This window comes from Apodemus sylvaticus, chromosome 6 (genome assembly GCF_947179515.1).
Source record: "Apodemus sylvaticus chromosome 6, mApoSyl1.1, whole genome shotgun sequence".
In the NCBI taxonomy this organism is placed as follows: Eukaryota; Metazoa; Chordata; class Mammalia; order Rodentia; family Muridae; genus Apodemus; species Apodemus sylvaticus.
In genome coordinates, this window is record NC_067477.1 from 41,775,977 (window position 1) to 41,788,861 (window position 12,885).

At 48.7% G+C, this 12,885-nt stretch overlaps 1 protein-coding gene across 1 annotated transcript in view; it reads right to left on the reverse strand.

The window, feature by feature from the left end:
- Galnt16 (polypeptide N-acetylgalactosaminyltransferase 16) overlaps positions 1-12,885 on the reverse strand; it is an 85,342-nt gene that overhangs the window by 8,395 nt on the left and 64,062 nt on the right. The window contains exons 7-12 of the mRNA XM_052185557.1: positions 11,577-11,664; positions 9,292-9,376; positions 8,861-8,964; positions 5,520-5,646; positions 4,311-4,403; positions 3,005-3,088 (exon numbers count right to left, since the gene is read on the reverse strand). Coding sequence (XP_052041517.1) covers positions 3,005-3,088; positions 4,311-4,403; positions 5,520-5,646; positions 8,861-8,964; positions 9,292-9,376; positions 11,577-11,664 — 581 coding nt within the window. The remainder of the gene's footprint in view (positions 1-3,004; positions 3,089-4,310; positions 4,404-5,519; positions 5,647-8,860; positions 8,965-9,291; positions 9,377-11,576; positions 11,665-12,885) is intronic.

The following is a 12,885-nucleotide window of genomic DNA, read 5'->3' on the forward strand; positions in this document are numbered from 1 at the left end:
GTACACACACACATGCACGCACATACATGTGCTCACATAAACACTTAAAGTAAAACCTTTAAGGTCATAGGGCAAAGCCTGAGTCCAGCATCTCTGGGATCAGGCCCTCTGAGGCAGGGGATCCAGGAACACTCACCCTCTGTCCTGAGGGGCAGCTGCACGCCTTACCATTCGCCCCATTGCTTGTTTTGCTTTCTTTGCCTCTATGACCCCTGGAAGGAGGTGAGTGTGCAGCTCCTGTAGGAAAAGCTTCACAGTCCCTGAGGGCTGGTTTCCCTCTCTGCACGAACCCAAGCTGCCTTCTGAGACTTTGAGAATTGTGCTCCAGGGGAATGCTTCAAGCGGCACAGGGTTATTCTGACTCCCCCCTATGCTCTCCCTGCCAGCTCATCAGCTGCCAGAGGTCAGGGGGCCACTGGCCCTGTGGAGGATCTGCCCAGTGATGCTCGTGGAAGGAACTGTGTTGGGCATCAATGTCAAGAGCAGAGGCAGCTCCGATGTGTCCCTGTGACAGCAGTTCTGGACGGCCCAGATGGCAATCCCCAGCATGTTCCTCGGTTGCCTGGCAGAGTAAACCAAGCTGTCCTGTTTGTGTGTGCTCCTGTGTGTATGCCCCTGCTTCCCCATGACTCTCCTCTAAGCAGGGCTATTGTTAGACCTCATGATGCCTTCATAGAAATAGAGGTAGCATCCATTGCTCTAGTTGCCCTACCCCACCCACTAGAAAGTTGTTACTGCATACTAATTTGGTTAGAATGCTTCCTGCCATCTGCTTGAAGTTATTGTAATGAGTCTACCATGGCCACTATGTGACTTGCACCCTATAATGGCGCGATGCAGTCTGCATTGCTGTTTGGGACAGTCCTAATAAAAATGATGAATTACCAGGCTAGCTGAAGCTAGGCCCGGTCTCAGAGCAGCGCTGTGGCAGGATTGCAGGCTGGCCTAGCAAAGTGGAAGCTCTTTTAGCCTTCTTAGACTTTGCGGTGACCACCCGAGTCCTGTGGGCAGTTGACAGATCCTCCATGTGGAGGGGCATTGACATGAATCTGACCTCCCCCCGCCCCTCCCCCTTTGACCTGGAGCTGAGCCAGTTAGATAGGAAGAAGCCACAGTACCAACAGCAGGAGCCACATTCTCCTGATTTGACAAGGCACACTTACCATGCTGCCCTATCTTGGGTTAGAACACTTCTTTGTAAGGAAGGGGTGGAGGTCTGAGGTGTGAAGAGGAGGGACCTAGTTCCATCTCCTAAGAATCCCACAGGCTCCTCAGCTCCTCTAGCTGGCCCAGTGTCCAAAATGCCATCCAAATGTAGAAAACTTGACAGTGGCTAAGACACGGCTACTCTCAATTCCTTGGCATCTCAGATGTGCCACATGAGCAAGTATGGGCTCCTTGCCCTTGGGGAAGTGACACACCCACTGCATTCTCGTGAATCAATGCCCTGCACCTCAGTTAGGGGCCAGAGGGACTGAAGCTACTTGTTGCCAGCTTGCTCCCAAGGAGGGTGGTGAAGTTTGGTTGTTGTTCAGGAATTTCTTAGAAATCCCCCCAGCAGTCTGTTTGGGTTTGCTGCTTTTCAGGCAGGCTGTGTTTGGAACTTTGAGTTATATTATCTGGGTTCAGCATCTAGCTGTTTTCCAGGACTTGGCTGCAACCTAACAATGGGAACTTTCCAGGCATTGGATATGCCCTGGGAGAACAGAGGTTCCCCCTCCTTGCAGAACTTGTAGGCAGTGAGGGTGGAGCATCTCAGAGAGCCACACCCTTGGAAAGCAACAGTGGGAGGAGTGGCTCCCCTGCTGCCTGATCTCCGGGAAGGAGGCTAACCCCACACACTCCCAAGTCTTGCTCACTAGAGTTTTATTAGTTCAAAACTGTTCATTTTAAAAGAAGTTTACACCGGACAGTGGTGGTGCACGCCTTTAATCCCAGCACTTGGGAGGCAGAGATAGGTATATTTCTGAGTTCGAGGCCAGCCTGGTCTACAGATTGAGTTCTAGGACAACCAGGGCACATAGAGAAACCCTGTCTCGAAAAAAAAAAAACATAAATAAATAAATAAATAAATAAATACTGTTTACTCGGTGTCTATTTTGTGACAGGCACTGTTACAGGGAGCAGAGGAGAGCCTTGGACATAATGGGCAATGGTTTCTTGACTTCTGCCTCAGGGAGCTTCTCGGCAAGTGCAGGAGATGACATCAAATTAACTAAGCTAGTGTGTGTGTGTGTGTGTGTGTGTGTGTGTGTGTGTGTGTGTGATGCTGATGTGAGTTTCAGAGGAAATGCCAGGGAAGAATGCCACTGTCAATTTAGTGTTTAGACAAAGTGTCCCCTAGGAGGGGACAAATGAGTCAAAATCTAAAGAAGGTGAGGAAATGAGCCATGTGACCAAGATACCACCTACACCAAAAAGATTTAGAATCAGGAAGAAGGGACCTGGATGCCCCTCCCGCATCACAGTCATGGTCCCGTTTTTTCCTCTCTCAGTCCCCTTCAGAGCACATGGCCCACACAGCCACAAGCCTATTTGCATTTTTACTTCCTCTTCGATAGAACAAACATTTCCCTGCGCATTTTTGGTCTCTGCGATTACATACTAATGGATGCATAATATTTGTTTAAATGGATGTATCCACTGGGCCGGCCTAAGCGGAAGCTGCATTTCATTTTCCGCTGCAGGGTCTGCGGTCAATAGCTCTGTGCTCGGATGACTTTATCTCCTCAGGATGAGTTTCCAGCAAAGAGAGAACAGGGTCAGAGGTGAGGAAACAGAGCAGAGTGGCCTCAGCTGCATAATGCAGTATTGTCTTCCTTTGGAGACAATATCCATTTCTAGTCGGGGAGGCCGTCTGGTAAAAATGCAGCCACATCACGCCTGACTGATAACTCTCAGTAATGCCTCCTCTCAGAGGGAAGATGAACACTGGCAGCTGGGGGATCCAGACTCAGGGCATGGCAGGTCACTGGTCCCCACCCTGGAAGGGGGCTGCACTCACGTGAGCTCAGGATAGACGTTCTCCAGGTACCAGCGGAAGGACTTACAGTCCATCTTCTTCCTCTGCTCGATCCGTGTGGCCACACTGAAGGGAAAGACAAAGCCAGGACAAGGCCATGGTGTGGGGAGGTGGGCCCCAGGGGACTACAGAGGGAGACTGAGTCCACATCTGACCTCAACACTCAGTTCTCCTGTATCTCCTCTGTCTTCTTCTCGGTTCCTCCCTGAGCTCACAGGACCACACTTCACCTTTAGACTCTTACTCCTGGAGACTCCGTTAGCCTGGACAAACTGTCCTCATCTTTTGCAGAGGACTTCATCAACTTCCAGTTTAGGAGACAGGGTCTAATGGGAAGGGCAAGCTGTGGACATCTCTCAGGCTGATGTGCTGTTGGGACAGGCGCTTAAATCTCACCCTCCTCAGCTGTCATCTGGGGACCTCCATAGCCTATCTGAATAAACCAGGCCTCAGCTGCTCACCTTGGGTTTTTGTGGAGATCAGAAGGGGACATGGGGACACGGAGGGCTTAGATGAGAGCAGGGCCTCAGGAAATATTAAGTACTTAGTGACTCATCTTTTTCATTTTAAGGATTGAAATAAATAAATAAGTGGGATGATTCATTTGTAACTGATCACTAACAATGCTTTCAAACTACAAACGTAACAGAGATCAGCACACCTTCCATCCCACAGACACACAGGTGGGTGCGCATTTACACACACACACACACACACACACACACACACACACAGGAATAATCCTCATAAAACAATACTTTCCACAGATTGCAGTTAACCCTGATTCTCTAGTCTGCCTGGCACAAAATTCATCTGTTGTTTCCATCTTATTTTCTTCTTTAATGCTGACGATGATTCACTAAATTGATTTCATAATCCATCTGCATTTTCAAAAACACTTAACTAGACAGTGATCATCTCAGGCCATGACTGGAAAATAGGCTGACTGATGACAGGTTTGGATGGGTATGGAGGCAAACCTGCATTGTCCCCTGCAGACAACTCTGTCATAACTACCACCTCAGACGAAGTTCTTCCTGAGGCTGCAGCTTTGAATGGGCTACACTGAACTTTCACTGGGAAACTTCTCTTATCTGTCTCCACAAAGTATGTAGGACCAGGGTCTTCTCCATGAGTCACTCTCCCTCCCAGAGCCCAGAGGAGCCAGAAGAGCCAGGACTCGGTTACTAGGAGACTGAGAGGCTGTCCAGTGTGCGTCTACCTTGTACTTGCCCAGCTGTGCAAACATGGGTGTAGGGAGACAGACAGGGGAGTCGGAGAGACTCACCTGCCAAAGGCCTTGCCGATGGCTGAGGGCCGGGCCTCATAATAGTATTGTTTGTACTCATCCATCCATACCTCCGCTGTCCGCTTTGTATTCCTAAGAGCAGAGAAAGGACAAAACCAAGTCATCAGACAGGGGACAGTCAAGGTCGGTCGGTGTGAGTTCTTACAGCTTTTAAATGTGTTTGCCACTGAGCTCAAACCGCAGACCTCTTTTCCTTTTATTGAGATTTGGACTCCATAAGCTCCCCGGGCTGGTCTTGAACTCACTCTGCAGACCTCGAAGGCCTTGAAACTTCAATCCTCCTGCTTTAGCCTTTGAAGTAGCTGGGACTACAGACCTGTACTATCAGGCCTGGCTGTTGGCCGATTAACAATAAGACAAAGAAGATGAGCTGCATCCATGCAGTAGAGAACAAGAGTTCCAGCTTCACATGCAAAAATAATACTGGCTCGGGGTAAACTGAATCGGTATGGTCTGTCCAGAGGGTGATCTGTCAGGACCCATGACAGGCTCTCCACTCAAAGGAATCTGTTCTATTGAAAAACCTGTTATGTGGACAAAAGGGCCACATGCAAGAATAGTTGCTTAACAAAACACTGGCAGCGGAATAAATGGCCTTCGGTGGGAAAATATTTCTATGCAACAGAGAGTGAGACAGCCTTGGTAAAAAAAACCATGGCTAGTGATGCTGATGGGGACAGGCGGCTGTGATACAGGGCCAGAGAACCACACTGCTGGAAGAGCACATGACAAAGACACCTGCCGAGGCAAACATATGGGTCTCTACACACAAACTACACAGGAGAATTTATCCAAAGTCTAACACGATAGACCATCAACCTACTAAGAGCAGATAGTTCTATGTAAATGCTTTAATGCGGTAGCTGCTTCTGAAAAGACGAGTAGGCAAATGGGAAAGAATGAAGACGGCTTTGCCTTTCTTCTTGAATACCATGAAGAGTTATGATCATAAATATGTTATGTACATATCACCTGGGGCAATGCTCCAAGTTCATCCTCCACCCTCAGAAATACCCAGAGTGTCAGACCTGGCACGGCAAATGGAGAAACTGAGCCTGAGATACAGGTTTGCAACCCAAAGACACAGCCATGGTGAGTAATTAGCAGGGGTGGAGGGTGGGGGGTGGGGGATGTCTAGAGTGAGGGGAATCCCATGCTTCCTCCATGGTGTCTCCCAGCAGGGCCTACCTGATATAGGTGAGGGCATTGCCCTCTGGAAAGTTGTAGGGATGCCGCTTCCTGAAAACATGGCCCACTCGGCTGCAGGGCACAATCTCCAAGCTGCCACCACACATCCATACCCTGAAGGAGAGTTCTGCAGGAAATGACAGTGTCAGAAGAAGAGGGATCCCTCCAGGTGAGGGTGGGAAGGAGGGAAAGGGGATAGCTTTCTTTCTCTTTGGTGTCTCCTTGAAAGTACATGCTGGGGTGTGAGCTCTTGTGATAGATAAAATGGGGTGTTTCCTTGCATAAGCTCACCCCAAGCACACATACATACATGTGCATATACATCACACACACACACACCTCGTACCTATATACCACTGCTATGTTTTGTATGTTAGTGAGGTCACCTTATCTCACTTAGCCCATATGGTCTTGTTTTGTCTGGTCTGGTACTTGCTATGCAGCCTATAGTGCAAGCTGGCTTTAAAGTCTCAGTAATCCTTCTGCTTCAGCACAGGTGCTTGGATTACCACATGTGTCACTTTCTTTTGTTTTATTTGAGATGGGGGTCTATGTTGCTCAAGCTGGTTTTGAACTCCTGAACTCAAGTAATCTTCCTGCCTCAGCCTTCCCAGTACTGAAATAAAAGGTACACGCCATTGATCCCAGTTCTGAGTTTTGTTTGTTTTGTTTTAAGCTTTCCAAGATCACTGAGCTACAAAGTTGCAACATTGCAATACAAAATTCATACTTTGTCTAGCTAGCTGCACGCGCATGCCAGAGGTTAGAGTCAGGAGTCTTCCCCCCATTTGTTTTCCAACTTACTGAGGCAGGGGTTCTAGCTGACATAGCTACTCTGGCTAGCCAGCTGATCCTGGGGATCCCATCTGCATGCTTCAAAGACTGAAATGACATGTGGGTCACCACAACCACTTGGTTTTGGTGATTTGCACTCTGTGTGGCACAGATGTGTGGCAAGACCTTTGAGCACTCCCTAGCCCGAGCTACACCTGAGTGCCATTCTTTAGTTCATTTGGCAAATGTTAACTGAGCATCTCTTATGTGTTGTGCACTGTTCTAGATTCTTGTTGGGGAGGACAAAATTCATAAAAGTGGGAAACAAAACCTACAAGTCAGCGAGGTTATGTGAAGAACATGTAGCGTATGGCAGAGTGATAAACACAAGGGAGAGATGCAGAGGCTGAGAGGAACCGTGGGACTGGGGGTGTGGGCTAAATTTTTAATTAGGATCACTAAAGAGGTTTTCTTTTATTATTTTATTTTGTATGTGTATGGGTGTTTTGTCTGCATGTATGTCTGTGTGCCAGCCTGACGCTAGAAGAGGCTAGAAGATAGTGTCAGATCCCCTGGAGCTGGAGTTACTGACAGTTGTGAGCTGCCATGGGGGTGCTGGGAATCAAACCCTAGTCCTCTGGAAGAGTAGTCAGTGAGTGCTCTTAACCACTGAGCCATCTCTCTAGGCCTTGACTTGAAAATTTTTTCAACTGAAAAGGTGACACTAGAGCAAAGAGCTGAAACTAGCAAAGTTCTGAACCAGGTCATGAAACTCTAAAGGGAAGGATTTTTCCAGAGGGGCACAAGCCCAGAGGATCAGGCATAGCCTGTGAGTTCTGGACAACCAAGGCCTCCTGAGTGAGGCAGGGCCTGGGAAATGGGAGAAGAGTGGAATGCATACAGAAGGGAGGAACCCAGGAGCCAGCTATAGAGCTCTGGTTGTCGCCGTGAAGGACATGACAGTCCTCGCAGAGTTTGAGCAGAGGAAGAAACTCTAAGGTGACCTTCAAGGTTTGGGCATCTACCAGCCCCACTCCTGGTGGTCTCCTGTTTGTGGACATCTCAGGGGACACAGGAGCGTGGTTCAGTTTGGGTGGCTCCTGTCTTTCAACAAAGGAATAAAATAAAAAGCTCAAAGCCATCAGAGACAGGAGTCTCAGGGCTCAAAATTGGCCCAGCATCTGACCCTCTGAGGGCTGCAGCCAGCTGAGACACTTCTTTGAATTTCCTCTGAGGATCGGAAGCCTGGCCAGAACCTCTTTCAGCTCTGCCTTTCAAGTTCCCTAGCCCAGGAGCCCTTGCCTCAGGCAGAGTTTGAAGTGAACTATTTGATCATTCACTGGATTCTCTGTCAGTTCCAAGCCTGTTTAAAAAAAGAGAGAGAAAGAGAGAAATGTCTGCATGCAGGAAGGTTAGGCCCTTTTCAGCCTGCTGGGCCTGCCTCAGCTTCACAGTAAAACTATTTTGCCAAAGCTGCCTTCAGGCTGAGACCAGGACACAAACCAGGTCACTGGGATTCCAGACACAAGACATAGGGTGTTGCTTCAAGGGTCACAGTGCCTCAGCTCCCAGCATTTACTCCTGTGAGCGCTGCCTATACACTCTGAGAGTGATTTGAGGGGAGAAAATCCTGTGCCTGTTTCTGCCAGGCTAGTTAGCCCCTTTGTGCGTCTGTTTTCCCAGTGCAGCAGGAGAGGACAAGGTCATGCCTTAACACCTCGCACAGGCCTTGCGAATACCTCACGGCCCCTCAGGGGCTCTGCTGCGAACAACTGTCACACATGGCCCTTTCTTACTGAACTCAGGAAGACTGCACCATTACCTGTGACCTAAAGTCACTTGGGTAGGAAACCACCAGCCCTACCCACTACTCCAGAAACCTGGTCAGGAGGAAAAGGAGACTGTGAAGGGAGCTTTGAGAGAAAGACCAGACAACTCCCCTTGCTCCCAAGTACTCTGCGATAGCTCTCTGCCCCACACCCCCTGGTTTCTCTGGGAGGCTCCTGTTTAGACTGCTGGAGCCCTAATGCTTCCCTCTGTTGGCATCCAGGTGCAGCCAGCAGGAGGCAGCAGCAGATAGAGATTGGTGAGGGGCAACACCTCCACACCCCATGAGAACACAGTGCCTGCCAAGGGGTGCTTGTTTGCCATCTTTCAGACCTGCGAATGGCTGGCTACAGTTCCCTGTGGCCACAACGCCACCCAGGACTGTGCTGGTTAGTCTTCATATCTGGTCCACATTGTATATGAATCCTTAGTGAACACCCAGGCAGAGAGTTGCATGTGTGTGTGTGTGTGTGTGTGTGTGTGTGTGTGTGTGTATCTGACCTGCTATACACAGTCTCATGCCTATTTTACCAGAACCCCGGGAAGCAGGGTTCTTTCCTTGTTTTGCTGTTTCTTTTGTTTTTTCCAAGGGAACAAACTGCGGTTACCCGAGTTCACTGCTTCTCCCAGTGACCCGGACCAGATACGCAGAAGCCTGGGTTCCACATGAAGTGGCTCCACTGCTTCGTCTGCACTTCAGTATTGTTTTTGTGTTTTCACTATTACATTGACTGACTCACCAAAATTCTCTCCTCCCCAAATGTCCATCTGGGCATCATACTTTCCCAAGTGGTTAAACCAGGACTTGTCAATCACGAAGATTCCTCCAGCTATCACAGGTGTCCTGGGGATACAGAGAAGGAAGGTGAAACTGTGAAATGGGGAAACAGGAGCCTCTCTTCAGGCTCCAAGTCCCTTCCTGCAGAGTCGCTGAGGCAGGAGGCCTGGCCAGCTGTCAGGACCTCACAACGGTTCCTATGGTCACAGTCTTCTCTATTCTTATAGGCATGTCTGAGGGCTCAGACAGAGTCAGCACCCAAATGGATGCCCTTGAGGGCCCTAATGATGATACACCCTCTAAAGAGCCTCCCAGGTTCCTGACCCAGGAAGGAAGGTTACCCCGAGAGGACACACGCACGCACGCACGCACGCACGCACGCCGCAGGCTGACCTGATGGGTTTCGTGGGATCTGTCCGGGTCATCTTCTGCTCCAGCGGGATCTGCTCCCACTTGAAATGCAGACTCCAGTCGAATCCTACAGGCAAAGCAGAGTGAGAGTCGGCTCAGGGACAGCCCCCTGAGGGCTTCGGACTTTCTTCCCCACCCTTTAGTTTCTTCTGACCAGAGTGGGGTCGCAGAAGTCATTGTTCCATTACCCACGCGGAACCATGTGCCTACCTCACATGCTGCCAGCCTACCGAGAAGATAAATGCTACAAGGAATATTTTGTAAAGTGCTAAAAAGCAAAAAACCAAGGAGAGGTATCTATATTATAGGGAGGTTAGTGGGCAAGGCTGGCACGCAGGTTGCTTTTCGAACAGGGATCCGAATGAAGACTACGATCCATATGAACATGTGGGAAAGGGGATTCCAGACATGGGCAGCAGCAAGTGGGTGCTGGTTTGAACGAGAATGGCTTCCATAGGCTTATCCTATCTGAACACTTGGTCCCCAGATGAAACTGTTCTGGGAGGATTAGGAGCTGTGGCCTTGTTGGAGGAAGTGTACTCCTAGGGGTGGGCTTCAAGGTTTTAAAAGCCCATGGCAGGCCCAGATTGCCCTCTCTGCCTCTTGCTTTTTGGAACATCTGTAATCTCTCAGCTACTGCTCCAGCACCACGTGTGCCTGTCTGCCGCCACGCTTCCCACTGTGAAGGCTATGGACCCATCCTCTGGAACCAGGAGCCCCCCAGTTAAATGCTTCCATTCATACGTTGCCTTGGTCATGGTGCTTTGTCACAGCAATAGGAACGTAACTAAGACAAAGTACAAAGGCCCTGAGGTGACTTCTCAGAGGGGAAATGGCTGGCTTCTCTTAGGATCTTACCCAGATTCAAGGTCTAACTCCTGGTTAGGTCCACTTAGTGTGTAACCAAACCCTAGAGAAAACCCATCCCCCATGCCCACTCGCTCCCAGTAACAGACTCTCTAGAGCAGCAATATCCAACAGAAATTTCTGTATGACAGATAAGTTTTATATCTATACGGCTCAGTGGGGTCACCAAAACCTTGTGTGGCTGCCAAAACCTAATATGGGTTAAGCACTTGAAATGTAGCCAGGACAACTAAGGAATTTAATTGTAAATCTTATTTAATATTCATTAATTTAAAGAGCCACACGTGGCTACTGTCATCTGAATTAGGCAGCTCAATGCCAGGACCCTCGGTTGTCAAAAAGGACAATAAAAGCAAGCCACCAACTCAAGCCACGTATGCTATCTAAAAGAGTCCCAAAGAGACTAGGGCAGTGGTACTCAACCTTCCTCATGCTGTGACCCTTTAATACAGTTCCTCATATTGTGGTGACCCTTCCCTGATCATAATATTATTTTGTTGCCACTTCATAACTGTAACTTTGCTGTTGTTACAAATTATAAGGTAAACATCTGATATTCAGGATTCTGATATGCTCAACCCACAGGTTGAGATGCGCTGGGACAGAGCAGTAGCTCAGCAGTTATGAGCATCTGAGGCTCGTCAGAGGAGCCGGGTTCCATTTCCAGCATGCTTGTGGTGGTTCATGACCATCTGTAACTCCAGTTTCAAGGGATCGGATGCCCTCTTCTGACCTCTGTGGACATTGCATGCACATGGTATATATACATACATGTAAAATATAAATAAATGAATTAATATTTAAAAAAAACAGCCCAGGAGTTACATGAAAACAACAACATGAAGTTATTTGAATAAAGCAGTCTTAATATAGTCTATCCAAGACATTTCCACATGCAATCAATACAAGCCACCAATGAGATGGTTTATATTTGTCCACACTAGAATCCTAACCACTGCTGTGGGTTTTATATACTTAACTCCCATAGCAAACCTGACTAGATGCTTTTCAAGGCTCAGTAGCAAATGTGGTGAGTGGCTGCTGTTAACGGCCTCTGGCGTGTGTAATAAGAACTCAGGAGAGGCCACAGGCTCCTGTTCTTCCTGTCCAGGCAACTTCTTCTCTCCAGAAGACTTCCCCTAGGCCTTTGGCCAAGTTCCCTGGACCAGCAGCACGGGGAGGAGTGTGCCCATGAGGAGGGGCAGGGATGACTGATGAGCTGGCCCCACCTCTGACTGTGCGTGAAGCACTTACAACCCAAGGCTCTCCTTCTGCCTCCCCATCTTCTCCTAGGAAGGATTGGCAGAGTGAATCTGGGAGAGCACTTGAACCAGGGCTTTCTCCTGCTTTTGCCTGCCTCTCTTCAAGCCTAGAGGCCCTTCCCGAGGAGCAGGACCCACCTCCTCGAAGATCTGCAGATGCCGCAAGGTAGGCAAAATTGTCCAGGCTGATGACGTCGATGATGGGGCTCACCACACGGGTGTGGTCCTAGAAGGGTAGGATGGGAAGCTGTGAGGTCAGGGGCTTCTATACAAAGAGACCCAGCTGCCTGCTCTGCAGAGGGACCTCTGGAACACGCGCACAGGACCCCAGGTTCCTGGAAGACTCTAGGCTGGACTAGATCACCACACATACCCATCTCCAGACACGGCACTACTCTTCCCTCTCTTCCTCTGATGTCATGTTGAGCTTCCTGGGAGCTCTCCTGCTCTGTGGTACCCTCCCTCTCTGACTGCTGCAGGAAGCCCTCCTCTCACCATCATGGTCTAGAGCATTCTGGGACAGCGACTCAGCCACTGCGCAGGCTGGCTCTCCTGCTGCAGCTCTGAGCTGTTCTGCGCTCTGCTAGCCATCTCTCTATCTTCTAGAGTTGAGTCTCCTCAGAAGGGCATCAACAGGGCAGGGCCGGGGACTCCAGGCTTTAAAATCAGTCACTTTCCAGAACACAAATCCAATTTCAAAACATCGGGGTATAATACAAACCTTCTTGATTTCTAGCGTGGGTGTAAGTTATGTTATACACCCCAGGAAAGCCTAACCACAGTTAGGTAGGCCCTTTTCACACTCCATCAAGGGGTGTAGCCTCTTTCCCTCACCTTCAACTGGGAAGCAACTGTACCTTTCCTGTGCTCCCTAGGGAACCAGCCTCTCCCTGTTCACAGACTCTTTCATTGAGATGGAATTCATATGCTACAAAATTGATAATTTGTATTTAAAATACAGAGAACCTCTGTGTTCACACAGTAGACTAACCACTATCATCTAATTTCTGAACACTTTATTACCCCTTCCTCAAAAAACCAAAAACCAAAAATAAACCCTAACCTACTTTTTATTTTTATGGATTTTTCTAGCTTTGGCCCTACCCTACAGATGGGATCACATAATGTACAGCCTTCTTGACTTTCTTTCTTTCATCTCACAGGTTTTCAAAGGCGATATACATTGTAACTAATATCAATACTTTGTTTTCCTGGCTGGATAATAATTTACTATATGGATCTACCACAGCCTTTTGGCTACTTTAGCAATGGCCCTGAACACATGTGTAGCTTTTGGGTGGAAATATTTCTTACTGTTATTTCCAGAGGGTTTATATCTAGCAGGGGAACTGCTGGGTCACATGGGTAGTTTTATTCCAACTTTTGGGAACTTTCCAGACTGTCCTCCAAAGTCTCTGCTTCGTCTCCCACTACACCAGCAATATGT